We start from the raw sequence: 15,839 nt of genomic DNA on the forward strand, positions 1-15,839 counted from the left end.
AGCCGCCCGGTTCCCACTGGCTCTGCTGCTTACCAGGTGTGCGACCTTAAGAGGCAAGTTGCTTCACGTCTCCACCTCAGTGTCCTTCTCTGTAAAACCTGGGTAATTGTTTTCTTAGGGGTTGTTTAGAGGATTAAAGGAGTTAATTCACATAAAGCTCTTCGAAGAAGGGCCAAAAGAATAAGCACCAAAAAAGGTTATGATTATTATTAAAATCTATCAGTGTAAAACATTTCCTGGGCATTACTGACATAACTGTCTAAAAATACATCTGGATCCCACCCAGGAAAAAAAAAAGAAAGAAAAAAATCCTAAAATCTGAGATTTCCATGTTTTAGTTATTTGTATTGGTATCAGACACGAGGTAGGAAGAACAGATGCAAAGGAGGAAGTACAAGGATCACATCTTCATGCAATTAACCTGTTGCCTGAAGACTGGACCTTAAGCCAGAAAAGAAAATCACAAGGGTGATGACCTGGTAATATGTTAGAGGGGCTGTCAGACATCTGACAGGAACCGGACTAAATATTTTCACCGAACACCTCATTTCCATCTTCTGTGTGTAAGATTGCTCAACTTCCAAACGCTGAGTTTCTTCCCAAGTGATTTTTTTAAAAAACCAGTGGCATTAATAATGCTGATAATGGCAGCAGCCTTACCAAAAGGAAGCACAAACGTTGCTTCTCAGGACAGCCATCACCTCAGTAATTTTATACCAATTTCTCACAAACTGATAGCAAGCAAGCATAAATAGTTGGCTTAGTTTACAGGGTTGAACTGGTGAGTTTTAGTTTGAAGAACTTTAAAGCCAGCCAGGTGATTGTATAAAATTTAAATTTTATGACCATGTTCGGACCTTTTTACATTCAGCACAATGGAAATGTTCATATATATTCTTTCCCCAAAGGAAAAATTTCTGAATCATCACTATGTTGCACAGTAGAATAAAAAATAGGAGTTCAGGTACTTATTCAAGTTGCTAAAGAATGCAAATAACAGACACACGTTTACTTCCCAAAGCTGAAGTCATCCACATGATTTTGTAGTACTGTATCTCAGGCTTCACTTAAAAAGTCATCATTATGCAGATAAAGAGAGCCCCCTGGTCACACTTTTTAGAAAGCCTCTGCCCCACCACAACTTCCTGAGATCTGTGAAGAAACTGCAGTCTTGTGATTAGGTTCCATAGAGCACGGGCAGTTCTGTAATCGTAGGGAAAAAATGGTGACCGATTTTACGTGTCAATCAGTTGTAGTCTGCTGATCTGATTAGACGCCTTGACAAACGCCTGGTGGCGATTGCAAATAACTGCCAGGCATATGGGGATAATACAATAGCCCACCGTTTTGGGGTCAGCTCTTGTACAAGAGTAAAGGAACAAAAACATCTGTAAGTAAGGGATCAGAAAAATAACCGTCCAGAACCAAAAAGGCAGGGAAAGCAACCGGGCTTTCAAGGAGTGTGTCCACGTGGTTCCTTCAAGGGGCTCTTCCGGGTGCTGCTGAATGTGCTCCAAGGCCAGCCTGTTGTAAGTCTCATTGATTTCAAAAACATAGTAAAACGCTGCTGCACTTGCTAACAAATACAATCCCACTCCAATCCATCCCATCCTCTGACGGAAGTTCATCATTCTCCATGCTCTGTGCCTTCAAATTAAAAAAAAAAAAAATTACAAATCAGGGTCTAGAAACGCTGTCGTAGCAACTATTCCCCGCTAATGCATTTCAAGTTCAAAATCACTACATATACATTTACTAAGAAACGTACACAACTCACAGCTTCTTTTATGTAATAATTACGAAGAAATAAAGTTTCAGTACATATGGAGAGCGCTTTTTATGTGACTCCCCCAGGAAAAAAAAAATCAAATCACTTTATCCGGCTTAAATGGGTCCAGCACAACTTCCCTTGAGAAACTGCAATGAAACTGGTTTCCTACGGAACACTTCGCTTTTATAGTTGCAATACTTCTCTGGCTTAAACAGCACTGTTTTGGACGTGAACGCTCGATTCTCCCAAGTCAAACCGATGTCGGAGCCCCCAAGTTAAGACAGTAACTCTTAAACACTTACAATGGTCCCGAAAATCTTCCTGTTCCCACGGCAAGCGTTAAAGAGTCACTCAGTTCTGAATACTCGGGCGGTTTTGGCATTTCAGAGAAAGCCACCCTAAGAGAAATTCCCGGGGTCACCGGCTGGGAGAAACGGGAGCGCGGCCAGCCCGGAACACAAGCTAATTGTGATTAAGCGCAGTGTGACCGCGGCCAGTCACGCGGCTGCCCGGCGGCCGGAGCCCCAGCCCGTGGTCACCCGGCGNGGAAGCGCGCGCGCTCCGCCCCATCGTGACGCCGCACCGCCTCCCCGAGCGCCCGGCGCTGCTCTCACCTGCTCGGCGGGGGACGGGGGCTGCAGGTGCGACCGCGCGGGTCCCGGCGCATCCCTTGCCGGGGGCGGCCGTCTGGGGCTGGCTTCCTCGGAGCTCCTGGCGGAGCCCCCGGGGCCCCTCNGGTGCGGGGCCTCGCGGGGCCGGGGTCGCTGACACCTGCAGCTAACCTGACTGCTTTGTCCTCGCAGGCCGCCGGTCGCGACGTTGACGGCACTTACCGGGGGTGCCGCAGAGAAACGCCGTGAATTGCGGGGGCGTCAGTGTCCAGGCCAAATTAGAATTTAACTCTGTTGATTTGGGCACCATGACGCTGAGACTTTTAGAAGACTGGTGCAGGGGGATAGATGTGAACCCTCGGAAGGCGCTTTTGATTGCGGGCATCCCCCCGACCTGCGCTTTGTCGGAAATCGAGGAGGCTCTGCGGGCCGGCTTCGCGTCCTTGGGCGAGTACACACTGCTGGGGAGGATGTTCCGGCGGGTGGAGGGCTGTAATGTAGCCTTAGTAGGGCTAACTGAGGAGACCAGTCGTGCTCTGGTCCCCAAGGAGATACCCGGGAAAGGGGGTGTCTGGAGCGTGATCTTTAAGCCCCCGGACCCGGATAATGAATTTTTAAGCAGACTAAACGAATTCTTAGAGGGAGAGAGCACGACACTGGGTGAGTTGACCGGAGCCCTTGGATGTGGAAACGACCCTTTTGCCCTAGACCAGGGCAGGATCCCAGAAATACAGGCCCCTTTATTGGCACGGGCATTAGAGGAGGCCCTTCAGCCTGCCCTGCAATACCTGAAATAACAAAAGGCTGCGAGTGTTCTCAGGCAGCGATTCTCCAGAACCAGGAGAAGAAGAGTTTGAATCCTGGCTGTTCCATACCGCTCAGATGATGAAGGCATGGCAGGTGTCCGAGGCAGAGAAAAGAAGGCGATTGCTAGAAGGCCTTAGAGGCCCAGCATTTGATGTTATTCGTGTCCTCAAGATAAGCAACCCTTCCATTACAGTCGCTGAATGCCTGCAGGCCCTGGAGCAGGTTTTTGGGGTTATCCACAATCCTAGGGAATTGCAGGTCAGATATCTGACCACTTAGCAGAAGGAGGAAGAAAAACTGTCTGCTTAGCTACTACGGTTGGAGCCTTTATTACAGAAGCTGGTGGAGAGAGGAGCAATCGAGAAAGATGTTGTGAATCAGGCCCGCCTGGACCGAATCTGCGCCAGGGCAGTGCACAGACCGCGCCGCAGGAGGTTTGCTGTGCCGGAGGACGGCCCGCCCCGGGGCCTGTTGGAATAACTGGCCCTGATAAAGGAGGAAGAAGCCGCTGAGGAGGAGGAGGCCCTTCTCCAGGCAGGGTTAGAAGGGCATTTCTCCTGAGTCTTAGGAAGCCAGGCAGGGCAGTTGGCAGCAAGCAGAGCACGAAGGCAGAACGGTCATTGGAGCCTGTGATGGACGTTAATCAGTCCCTTCCTCGCGCTGCCGAGTAACTCACTGTGTACAGTTCTCAGTCCAAATCCTTTGTCATTTCTGTGCCTCTTGAATGCCTCCTAAGTGTGTCATAGACTAGGATGTAGTTCTGCACCAGTGTTCATGCATTTACATTTACCCCTGTGAATTTGCCATACAAAACTGTGCAGAGGGTCTGTCCTTACATCTGTATGGTGCTCTTACAGGACAGGCAAGGCTCAGTTGCCTGTGCTGAACGCTGAGATGTCAGCTTCCATGGTAACAGGTGCAAGGATAGCATGCTGGATGTGATTATTCTAGATATTTCTTAGGTGTGTGTTGCTCTACATTTATTACAAAGATAGGAGCAGTGGTTAAGATACTAAGGTATCTTGTCTGAATCACAATTTTACTGATGCTATGCAATCAAAACAAGAGGCAGAATCAAATGCTGAGGTTGATAAGTTTGTCAGCTGTCACCTCTAACCCCAGGTTTCTGATATGTGTCATCACAACATCCAGTGCTGAATGCCATTTTAATAGGTGTTATAAAGTGATCTATGTGAACTTCTAAAATAAAGGAATGCTAACAAAATAACCTTCTTTTAAAAAAATCTGTTTTATTTATATCAAGATTCCAAGAGCTATTTCATCTGAATGTAGGGTTCCAGCAGTGCCTGGGCGGCTCAGTCCGTTAAGCATCCGACTTTGGCTCAGGTCATCATGATCTCACGGCTTTACTGAGTTCGAGCCCTGCTTCAGGCTCTGTGCTGACAGAGCAGGGCCTGGAGCCTGCTTCAGATTCTGCATCTCCTCTCTCTGCCCCTCCCCTGCTCGTGCTCTGTCTTGCTGTCAAAAAGAAATAAAAGGATTCCAAAAGCATAAATCTGAAAACCACCGAGGTTACACAGTCTTTGTCCCTTGGATATTTTCCTCTTATTTCCCCTCCGAGGGGTGGGGATAGTTTTCTAAGTGAGATTGCCAAAGGGACCTTATATTGATGCACAGTGGAGAACAAGATCACGTACAAATTACTGCATCAGTGGGTCCAAAAGCATCCCTGTGTCGAATTCGGAGAGTGGAAGGAAAGAGGTGAAGGTTGTGTGCTTGTCCATGACAGACTGGATGAAGTTAATGCTTTCCTATGTGCTCTCTCATGTAATCATAAAAATCCTGCAATATAGGAAAAACTCAGTTTCTCACTTGTAGACATGGGCACAGAAAGGTTAAAAAAAAAAGAATGCTTGCCCGAATGCTTACTAGCAAAACAGCTAGTAAGTGGTGGGGCAATCATAAGGAGATCTTCCCCTGACAGCCTCACAGGGGAAATACAGCAGATGTTAACCATATTTCATAAATGTCTTGTGTGCATTAGTGTAGAGTACATTGTTCTGAATCATTGCTGCAAAAGAGACGTTATTAGAAGTGGGGAGTATGAGAACCTGTTAAGTCCTAGGGACAGCCAGGAGGGTGGGCATGTGTTAGTGATTTGCTTCCTGAAAAAACAAACAAAAAATCACAGCATGAAGAAACTTTGAAAAGTAGAAGGAATGGGGCACCTGGGTGCCTCAGTCGGTTGAGCATCCCACTTCAGCTCAGTTCATGGTCTCACAGTTCGTGGGTTCGAGCCCCATGTTGGGCTCTGTGCTGACAGCTTGGAGCCTGAAGCCTGCTTCAGATTCTATGTCTCCCTCTTTCTCTGACCCTCCCTTGCTCACACTGTTTCTCTCCGTCTCTCAAAAATAAATAAACATTAAAAATTAAAAAAAAAAGTAGATGGAAGTCTTCCTCTTTAAGGGGTGGCTGGGTGGCTCAGTCAGTTGAGTGTCTGACACTTGATCTGTGCTCAGGTCTAGATCTCAGGGTTGTGAGTTCCAGCTCCATGCTGCGTGTGGAGCCTACTTAAAAAACGTGTGGGGGGCGCCTGAGTGGCTCAGTCAGTTAAGCCTCCGACTCTTGATTTTGGCTCAGATCATGATCTCACAGTTGGTGAGATCAAGCCCTGCATGGGGATCCGCCCTGACCGCAAGGAGCCTATTTGGGAGTCTCTCTTCCCCTCCCCCACTTGCATGGTGTGCATGCTCTTTCTCAAAAAAGAAAAAAAAGACTAAATATCCTGGTTTCATTCTTTATTAAGTCCTCCCACCATGGGAAGCTAAATATAGATCAAGCCATCATATTATACACCTTATATGTAATTTTTACTTGTCAGTTATACCTCATTAAGGTGAGAAACAAGAAGCTAAATAATAGAAGGCATAGACTAGATGAATTCAAAGGCAGTACTTTGTTTCCTTAGTACTAGGAAGTGCTATACCTGCATTTTGCTGGTAAACAGGTGCTGTGTCCACACACAGGTGTTAACTATTCACTGTACCTCTCCTGTATGTAAGGCCCTGAGCTGGGGCGGTAGGATTATACAGTTAGACTTAGATTATAATGCCTGCCATGGAGGTCTACCCAGACTTAATAACAGCAGACATCAAATGTGGGCGCTGCTGAACACATTTAGTGCGACAATATTGAGAGGCAAGGCTTTTTGTTTTCCCCACTTTACAGATGAAACAGACAGAGAAGTTAGGTAACTTGCCCAGGTTTTCCCAGCTAACAAGTGGCAGAGTCCGGAATTACACTCAGGCCATTTATTTCCAGAGTCCTGGTCTATGCTGCCTGGTTAAAATCTCACAGAAACCTGTAGAACACACCATCATTTCCCTGTTTTATAAATGAGAAGCCTCGGGCTCAGAAAGGTTCAGTGCCAGGAACAAGGACTCAAAGTCTGACTCCAGAGAGCTTTCTTAAGGTATTTTGACTTATGCATCTGGTAAATAGCACATAATTGTCAAAAATGGCAGTTATGTGTATGAAATCATGTGAAGTAGTGAAAATATGTTCTTTAAAAGCTGTGTTTCCGGTCCCCTGGGTGGCTCAGTTGGTTGAGCATCCAGCTCTTGGTTTCAGCTCAGGTCATGATCTCAGGGTTTCAGGAGTTCAAACCCTGCATCTGCTTTACACTGGCAGCACAGAGCCTGCTTGGCATTCTTTTTCTGTCTNAGACTAAATATCCTGGTTTCATTCTTTATTAAGTCCTCCCACCATGGGAAGCTAAATATAGATCAAGCCATCATATTATACACCTTATATGTAATTTTTACTTGTCAGTTATACCTCATTAAGGTGAGAAACAAGAAGCTAAATAATAGAAGGCATAGACTAGATGAATTCAAAGGCAGTACTTTGTTTCCTTAGTACTAGGAAGTGCTATACCTGCATTTTGCTGGTAAACAGGTGCTGTGTCCACACACAGGTGTTAACTATTCACTGTACCTCTCCTGTATGTAAGGCCCTGAGCTGGGGCGGTAGGATTATACAGTTAGACTTAGATTATAATGCCTGCCACGGAGGTCTACCCAGACTTAATAACAGCAGATATCAAACGTGGGCGCTGCTGAACACATTTAGTCCGACAATATTGAGAGGCAAGGCTTTTTGTTTTCCCCACTTTACAGATGAAACAGAGAAGTTAGGTAACTTGCCCAGGTTTTCCCAGCTAACAAGTGGCAGAGTCCGGAATTACACTCAGGCCATTTATTTCCAGAGTCCTGGTCTATGCTGCCTGGTTAAAATCTCACAGAAACCTGTAGAACACACCATCATTTCCCTGTTTTATAAATGAGAAGCCTCGGGCTCAGAAAGGTTCAGTGCCAGGAACAAGGACTCAAAGTCTGACTCCAGAGAGCTTTCTTAAGGTATTTTGACTTATGCATCTGGTAAATAGCACATAATTGTCAAAAATGGCAGTTATGTGTATGAAATCATGTGAAGTAGTGAAAATATGTTCTTTAAAAGCTGTGTTTCCGGTCCCCTGGGTGGCTCAGTTGGTTGAGCATCCAACTCTTGGTTTCAGCTCAGGTCATGATCTCAGGGTTTCAGGAGTTCAAACCCTGCATCTGCTTTACACTGGCAGCACAGAGCCTGCTTGGCATTCTTTTTCTGTCTCTCTCTCTCTCTCTCTCTCTGACCCTCCCCTGCTCACGCTGTCTCTCTCTCTCTCTCTCCTAGAAATAAATAAAACATTAAAAAAATTTTTTTAAAGCTATGTTTCAAAAATGTGAACAACAAAAATCAAAACACTAAAAAGCTAACTAGTTGTATTGGGATGATGGCATTGTAAATATAGTTCCATTTTCTTTAGCTTTCTAAAAGTGTCTTTTCTTAATCTATATTTACTTATTTTTGAGAGAGAGTGAGAGAGAGCGCGCACAAGCTGGGGAAGGACAGAGAGAGAGACACACACACACACACAGAATCTGAAGCAGGCTCCAGGCTCTGAGCTGTCAGCACAGAGCCCGATGTAGGGCTCAAACTCACCAACTGTGCCAAATTCATGACCTGAGCTGAGGTGGGATGCTCAACCGACTGAGCCACCCACACGCCCCTAAAAGTGTTTTTTTTTAAGTAAGCCCAAAATGAGGCTTGAACTCATGACACCAGATCAAGAGTCAACTGAGCTAGCCAGATACCCCTAAAAGAGTTATTTTAAATGAAAAATAAATATGCAAAGAAAGTGCTCAAAAAACAAAAGGAAGGTAGAATGCCAGCGACACAACAGGAACCAGCCTGAAAGAGCTCCCATTGGCGAAAGCTACAATTCGAATAAAATGAATAGCACAGCATTGGGTTATTACCCAAAGTATAAAATAGATATCCACATGTTCATGCCGATATGAATACATGACTAAATACATACATGCGGGAGAAGAGTCAAATTTTCCTTCATTCAATTTCAAATCATTTATGTGGATACGCCCCCTTCAGGAGGTGGAGTTTATTCCCTTCTCCCCCTTAAGTGTGGGCTGAATTTGGAATGGAGTATGGAAAGGGAGAAATAGTCACTTTTCAGCGGAGAAACCTGGCAAGTACTAGTTTGGCTAATTAACATCAATGCTAACGTCAGAGAACGCACAATTTGCTCTAATTAGACAAATACCAGACAAACCAAAATTAAAGGCTATTCTACACTCTTCAAAACTGTCAAGATCAGGGGTGCCTGGGTGGCTCAGTCAGTTAAGCATCCGACTTCGGCTCAGGTCATAATCTCCCAGTTCGTGGGTTCGAGCCCCACGTCGGGCTCTGTGCTGACAGCCAGCTCAGAGCCTGGAGCCTGTTTCAGATTCTGTGTCTCCCTCTCTCTCTGACCCTCCCCTGCTCCTGATGTGTGTCTCTCTCTCTCTCTCAGTCAGAAATAAATAAAACAATAAAAAAAATTAAAAAAAAAACTTTCAAGATCATGAAAAACGAGGAAAGAAGGAGAAACTGTCACAGACCAGAGGAGCCTAAGGAACCATAATGCCTAAATGGAACACGGTATACTGGGAGGGCTTTTGGAACAGATAAAGAACTTTAGTGGAAAAGCAAAATCCGAAATAGTCTGGAGTTTAGTTAGTAGTAATATATCAATGTTGGTTTCTTGGAGGTGACAAATGTACCATAGTATAATGTAGGGTGTTAACGATAAGGGGAAACTAGGTGTGTGTGTATATATATCTCTGTACTATCTTTGTAAGTTTTCTGTAAATCTTAACTATTCTAAAATAAAATGTTCATCAAGAGGCACCCAGCTGGCTCAGTCAGAAGAGATCATGAGTTCGAGCTCCACAATGGATGTAGAAATTACTTAAATACACAAACTTAAAAATAAATAATATATTCGTTGAGGGGCGGGGTGGCTGAGTCGGTTAAGCGTCCCACTTCGGCTCAGGTCATGATCTCATGGTTTGTGGGCTCAAGCCCCGCGTCGGGCTCTGTGCTGACTGCCAGCTCAGAGCCTGGATCCTGCTTCAGTATCTGTATCTGCCTCTCTCTCTGACCCTCCTCTGCTCATGCTGTCTCCCTCTCTCTTTCTCTCAGAAATAAATAAAACATTAAAAAATTAAAAAATAAAATAGAATAAAATATTCGTTGAAATACATACACAGATACTTGGATACATACACAAGCTAATAACAAATGACCTGGCATGCCAACCAGTGAAATAAGTCACTAAGGAATGAATAACTGGAGTGCCCGCCCTTCATGAAGTTGGTTATTCATCTAAACACCACCAGGTGGCAGTAAGTAAGTACTAAGAGTAGTGTGTGGCAGGCAAGGCAAAACAGAAAGGGATTATTTCTTTTCTTTTCTTTTCTTTTTTTTTAATTTATTTCTAGGAGAGAGAGAGAGACAGCATGAGCAAGGGAGGGTCAGAGAGAGAGGGAGACACAGGCTCTGAAATAGGCTCCAGGCTCTGAGCTGGCAGTCAGCACAGAGCCCGACGCGGGGCTGAAACCCACGAACTGCGGGATCATGACCTAAGCGAAAGTCGGATGCTTAACCGACTAAGCCACCCAGGCGCCCCAGAAAGGGATTATTTCTTACATAAGTGTCAAACTTGCCCCCATCAAAGACTGGAAAATTTCTCAAGACTTTATGTGGAAAAATATTTAAGTGCTCATTCTGGGCCAGTGACTTCGTCTCTAGTCCGTGACACTTCTAGAATCTTCTAATTAGCTTGTCAGAGAGGCCTGGCCTAGGCAAATAGACTGATCTGTCTAAAGTGAGGACATTCTTGATGATTCCATTTCACTTCCAGCCAGAACATTTCATAAAATTGGAAACTAGATGGTTTTAGAATTCAACTTCAGAAAGTCTCTTATTTTAAAGAATACGCCATGTAGGTCGAAGGTACTCTTTAGCTATGGTGGGTTTCCTATGTACTATCTTGCTTCTGCTACCAGCAAGCCTAACTCTGCTTTCAGAGAGGTTAATTTTCTTATATATACATGGATCACCATATAAATTAGACCAATATATTAAATAATTCAGTGCCAAGTAACGTTGTAAGGCTCTTAGTCATCGTTCTCAGAAGTGGGTCAGAAGGCTGGGGCCTGAGGGGCATCTGGTTGGCTCAGTTGGTGGAACATGTGACTCTTGATCTCAGAGTTGTGAGTTTGAGTCTCACGTTGGGTGTAGAGATTAATTAAAACTAAAATCTTAAGAAGAAGAAGGGAAAGAAGGAGAAGAAGGAAAAGGAGAAGAAGAGGAAGAGGAAGAAGGAGAAGAGGAAGAGGAAGAAGAAGGCGGCAGCTGGGATCTGAAATGATAGAATTTGCCAATGAGACAAGTGAGGTCAGAGATAAGTGGCTTGCTCAAGAACACACAGCTATTTAGTGGCAGAGCCCCAACTTGAACCCAAATCTGAGCCTCCTTCTGGCTTGCCCTATAACTTGCAAGCAAAGGCATTAAATTCCCCTTGGACTTCGGTTTACTAACCTACAAAATCTATGGTCCCTTTTAGCTCTAAAACTGTGTGACTCAAAAGATCTCTTAGTTACCTTTATTTGGATATCCTTAATTTAAAAACTGACTCTAAATTCTCAACATGCCTAATATATGTCACTTAACATGTGTTCCCAAATATTATCAGAATCTTTCAATGAGTGTGCTTTCTAGCTCCCCAACTAAATTCTGTGTTCCTCTTGATATCAAGGTATATTATATCCCATATCAGCCCAACAACGGTGTTTCACACTTGGAAGGTAATATTTCACAACTAATTAGTAATGCTCTGCTGTGCCTTATTATATATTTAATAATCGTGGCTATCTTGGTAAGTTCTTCGTCTGTAGGCACGGTGCTAAATGCTTTACATGTTACCTCATTTAACTCTGACCACAATCCTGGTGGGTATATTACGATCCCTAATTTCAAATGAGGAAACAGACCTTTGGATAGGTAAAGTGGTTTGTCCAGAGTCACAGTGCTAAAAACGAGTAAGATCTCCGGCTCCAGACCTTGTACCATAACCACTGTGCTAGACAGCCTCCAATAGCATCTTGGCTCTGAACCAAACTAGCACCATGTCAAGAGACGTACATGGATATAATCACCGGTGAAACAGTTTCTAACCATATCACCTGAGTCTTATCCATCACACTTCCTGCTGTTTCCCTCCAACATTTAATGATGATGATAATAATAATAATAATAATACAACCCAACGCATGCTGCAGAAGAGACAGCACTATTAGCTACCGCTCAGCAGCATCAGTCTTCTGCCTCCTTAGGACCTAAAGCTAGATTGTTCACCCACCTCACAGAACCATGAATTTCAGGGGAAACTCAGCTATTCCATAGCCCCTGTAGAAAGCGGGGGTGGTAAATTTTGATTCGTTTAAGATGATTTCATACCCTTTGCCAGACTGCTTGTTTTAGGCATGGGCAAGTAATGCTATTATATCCAGTGAGAAATGAGCAGCTGATCAGCTGATTTTAAACCTTTATTTCTGTGAGCATGGTTCTGATGCCAGAAGGCCCCAGTTACATGCCAGCCTCACTATTTCCTAACTCTGTGACTTTGGGCGAGTTTATTACCCCCTTCGGGGGGCTTCAGTCTCTTCAAATGAAAATGAGGGGAAGAATGGCACTTACAGTGTCATTTTGTAGACCAAGTGAAAACACAGTGTAAAAAGCCAAAACAGTTTTGATCTCAAAGTGTCTGTGGGAGCAAGAGTCTGGAGCAACTTAACAGGGGGGTCCTGGCTCCCTCACAGAGTGAACAGACATGTTGGCCAAGTCTGGGGCTGTCTCTTGGGAGGCCTTCTCACCCGTGGGGGCCTCTCCACGCGGCTGCCTCGTGACACAGCAGCTGATTTCTACCGGAAGCTTCCTTCCAAGAGGGAGTGAGAGAATACCCCAAGGTGGAAGCCGCTGTCTTTTAATAATCTTACCTCAAAAGTGACACCCCCTCACTTGTTACTTCCGACCTATTCTAGTCACTAGAAGCAAGCTCACAATCCCAGTGTGTACCCAAGGGGAGGGGATGACACACAGGTGTGAGTTCCAGGAGGAGACAACCCTGGGGGCCAACTTAAAGGCTGCCTGGGGCAGCTGTTGTTACTTTTCTTTACAAATAAAGAGAGCATGTTTATGCTTTTGTTACTTCTACTTTATATTTTACCCTTAAATGATAAAATTCCTCTAGGAGAACCAGGCTGAAAGAAGAAAAGCCTCCATTACCTTCTGTGGCACTAACTCACTCATGTATCAGAGTAATAATCACAGGATGGTTCCCTGTCCATTTTAAGGCTGCCATGGGCCCTCTTGGGTTTTACAACCAGCATACATGTTCAGCTATTTAGAGCACAGGCATAATTACCTCCGCAAACTCTCTCTAGCCGAGCAGTAAATGTCCTGCTGCTTTTCAGTTTCCAATTCCCTTCTGATCTCGCCTCTCTCCCTTTTGAGTGGCCTTTTAGGAGAAGCAATAATCCGTAGGGACCCTGACACTCCCTGGCAGTGGGGAGATTTATCTGGTAGCATCCAGCTTCTGGCTTCTCAGGAACTATACCTCCAATATGCAACAGAAGCCTTTACAATTTTTTTAATGTTTATTTATTTTTGAGAGAAAGAGAATCCAAAGCAGGCTCCAGATTCTGAGCCGTCAGCACAGAGCCCGATGTGGGGCTTGAACCCACGAGCAGATCACAATCTGAGCCAAAGTTGGACGCTTAACCAACTGAGCCATCTGGGTGCCCCTGCAACAGAAGCTTTTAAAATGTGTATTCCTTTTATCTAATGTATTCCTTTTATAGAAATGGCTCCTAAGAAACTAAGAAATGATGTCTACAAAGAGTGGGCTAAGTTTTCCATTGTAATATTTTTTAATCGTTGTGGAAAGCTAGAAATCACACAAATTCCCAATAACAAGTGACAGGTTGATTAAATTATGCCATATCCAAAGGGCTATACACTCTGCAGCTATTAAAATGATGTTGGATGGAAACGTATACAATCACTGTTTTTATAGGTCAAAACTGGTTAAATGTTGGTAATTTCATATGGTTCAGCCTAATAGAAGGGTATTTCTTGATATGCAAATACCAAGCAGTAGTTACCTTTGGGGAGCAGAATTATGGGCAATTTTACCCTTTGAAAAATGAGGTTCCTGCTTTTCTCCTGTGAATACTTCCCATCAGTGTAATGTTTACAGATTCTTAAGTAAAAAAAAAAAAAAAGACATAAGAGATAAATTCCAAGAGGCAAGCACTATTATCTTATTTTTTATTAGTAATTTATAATGCATTAGGCAAAGCAGGGGTGAGGCAGCTTCACCAGAGGGAACAGATGTGCCAGTTGTAGCCGGCTGGAGGGCATTCATCTTAATCCTGGAGAATGGCCTAGCCTGGGTCATTCAGAAGACAAGTTTTGTTGCTAGCTGCCTGGTCCCCATTTGGGTTTAACTGAGACCAGCACAGCTAGAGAAATGTGCATATCTGGACCTGGTTGGCTCAGTCGGAAGAGCAAATGACTCTTGCTCTTGGGGTTGTGAGTTTGAGCCCCATGTTGGGTAGAGATTACTTAAATAAGTAAATAAGTAAAGGAGTGAGTAAATAAATAAATAAATAAATAAATAAATAAATAAATAAATAGGGACACCTGGGTGACTCAGTCAGTAAAGTGTCTGACTTCGGCTCAGGCCATGATTTCATGGCTTGTGGATTCAAGTGCCGTATGAGGCTCTTTGCTGTCAGCGTAGAACATGCTTTGGATCCTTTGCCCCTCCCCTGCTCATACTCTCGTTCTCTCTTTANAGAAAAAATAAGCCTAAAAAATAGTTTTAGGAAATGTGCACATGCCGAGAATCTCTGAATCAGATACTTGCTCTTCTCTCCAGTGCCTGCTCTGCCTTCTTCTGGAATTAGCGTGGGTTTTACTTGCAGATTCCCTCTCCTCCATGACTCAGCTACAGTTTAAGACGTGGATGGATGGCCTAGACCCAAGCTAATCAGTGAGTCACATTTGCACAAGGTGAGCATGTGACAGGATCAAAGGCAAGGCCTCAGCAACTTCGTCCAGCCTTTGCGATGAGTGTATTTTTTTTTTAAGTAGGCTCCATGCCCAACTTGGAGCCCAGCATGGAGCCCAACACGGGGCTTGAACTCATGACCATGAGATCAAGATCTGACCTGAGTCAGACGCTTAACCCACTTAGCCACCCAGCCGCCCCTGTGGTGAATTTTCAATTCACTTATAGCACTACGTTCCTCACGCTCGTTCACACTGTGTGATCATTCCACATTTATTCATTTAATTGCTTATTATCCCTCATGGTTTCTTTGGGTCAGGAATTCTGACAAGGCTTAGTGGGGATAGCTTCTCCCTATTGCATGATATGTGGAGCCTCAGCTAGAAGACCCGAAGGCAGGGGCTAGAATCCTCTGAAGTCTTGGTACTCGTTTGCCTGGCCACGGATGGTGGGGTCAGCCCAGGGCCTAGCTGGGGATGCCGTCTGTCAGCATGCAGGATTTTGTCTGCCAGGCCTTTCCATGTAGCCTGAGCTTCCTCACCACATGGTGCTTGGGTTCCAAAGGCAAATGTCCCAAGAGTCGGGCAGAAGCTGTATCTGTTTTACTACTTAGCCCCAGGAGTCTTTAGCATCCTTTGTGCTGGATTCCCTGGGTTACTGGTTGGGTAGTCACATGCCCTCTCTGAACCCAGATTAAAAAAAGAGTAGAGAGATTCCAGGTCAGTCCCACCGTGAGAAGTACATGTAGAATGGGATAGATCGATCATTGGAAAATGCATTCTGTCTCAGTGGCTGATTGCCCTTTATTATTGCTCCTGATATATTTATTCCAGGTTTGTGGTTGCTGTTGTTTGATTTTTAGTTTATTTTTCTGTTTTCTAATCTTCCCTACTGTGTTATTGTTTCCTCCAAATAGATCCATCCCTTGGATAAGGCAAGTGGAACAGCTGACGTGACCCCTTGCCTGGTGGCAGCCCGCAGGGGGCTGTGTCTTACGACATTTATGTCCCATCTATGGGTAGCCCTGCATCCATGTTTCTTTTTTCTATTTTCTTCTCTCTTCCATGCTGGAAGCTTTTTTTCTAATGAGCCTGAGAAAACATGTGGTATGTTCTCAAACACATCAGACTCCTCAGTCAGTTCTCCTCTAAGTAGCCGATTCTAAGTGCTGTTT

The 15,839-nt window shown here is 44.5% G+C and overlaps 1 protein-coding gene and 1 long non-coding RNA gene across 2 annotated transcripts; one reads left to right on the plus strand and one right to left on the minus strand.

Moving 5' to 3' along the window:
• Positions 1–821: 821 nt before the first annotated feature.
• Positions 822–2,313, minus strand: LYSET (lysosomal enzyme trafficking factor). The gene is made up of 2 exons (XM_077780953.1): positions 2,074–2,313; positions 822–1,647 (listed from the first exon to the last, which is right to left on the minus strand). Exons 1-2 carry the CDS (start codon positions 2,151–2,153, stop codon positions 1,236–1,238), a joined length of 492 nt encoding a protein of 163 aa, XP_077637079.1. The 5' UTR covers positions 2,154–2,313; the 3' UTR covers positions 822–1,235.
• Positions 2,314–2,343: 30 nt separating this feature from the next.
• LOC144245549 (uncharacterized) lies at positions 2,344–4,417 on the plus strand. The gene is made up of 2 exons (XR_013339288.1): positions 2,344–2,412; positions 2,575–4,417. It is a non-coding gene; the product is annotated as an uncharacterized LOC144245549 (long non-coding RNA).
• The last annotated feature ends 11,422 nt before the right edge of the window (positions 4,418–15,839 follow it).

Source organism: Crocuta crocuta, unplaced genomic scaffold, assembly GCF_008692635.1.
Source record: "Crocuta crocuta isolate KB4526 unplaced genomic scaffold, BGI_CrCroc_1.0 scaffold299, whole genome shotgun sequence".
Lineage (NCBI taxonomy): Eukaryota > Metazoa > Chordata > Mammalia > Carnivora > Hyaenidae > Crocuta > Crocuta crocuta.

Bases quoted from the DNA above. Each gene is read 5' to 3' on its own strand.
- LYSET (XM_077780953.1), bottom strand. From the start codon at position 2,153: ATGCCAAAACCGCCCGAGTATTCAGAACTGAGTGACTCTTTAACGCTT. The intron at 1,648-2,073 runs GTAAGTGTTTAA...TTTAATTTGAAG, and splicing joins GGAAGATTTTCGGGACCATT to GCACAGAGCATGGAGAATGA.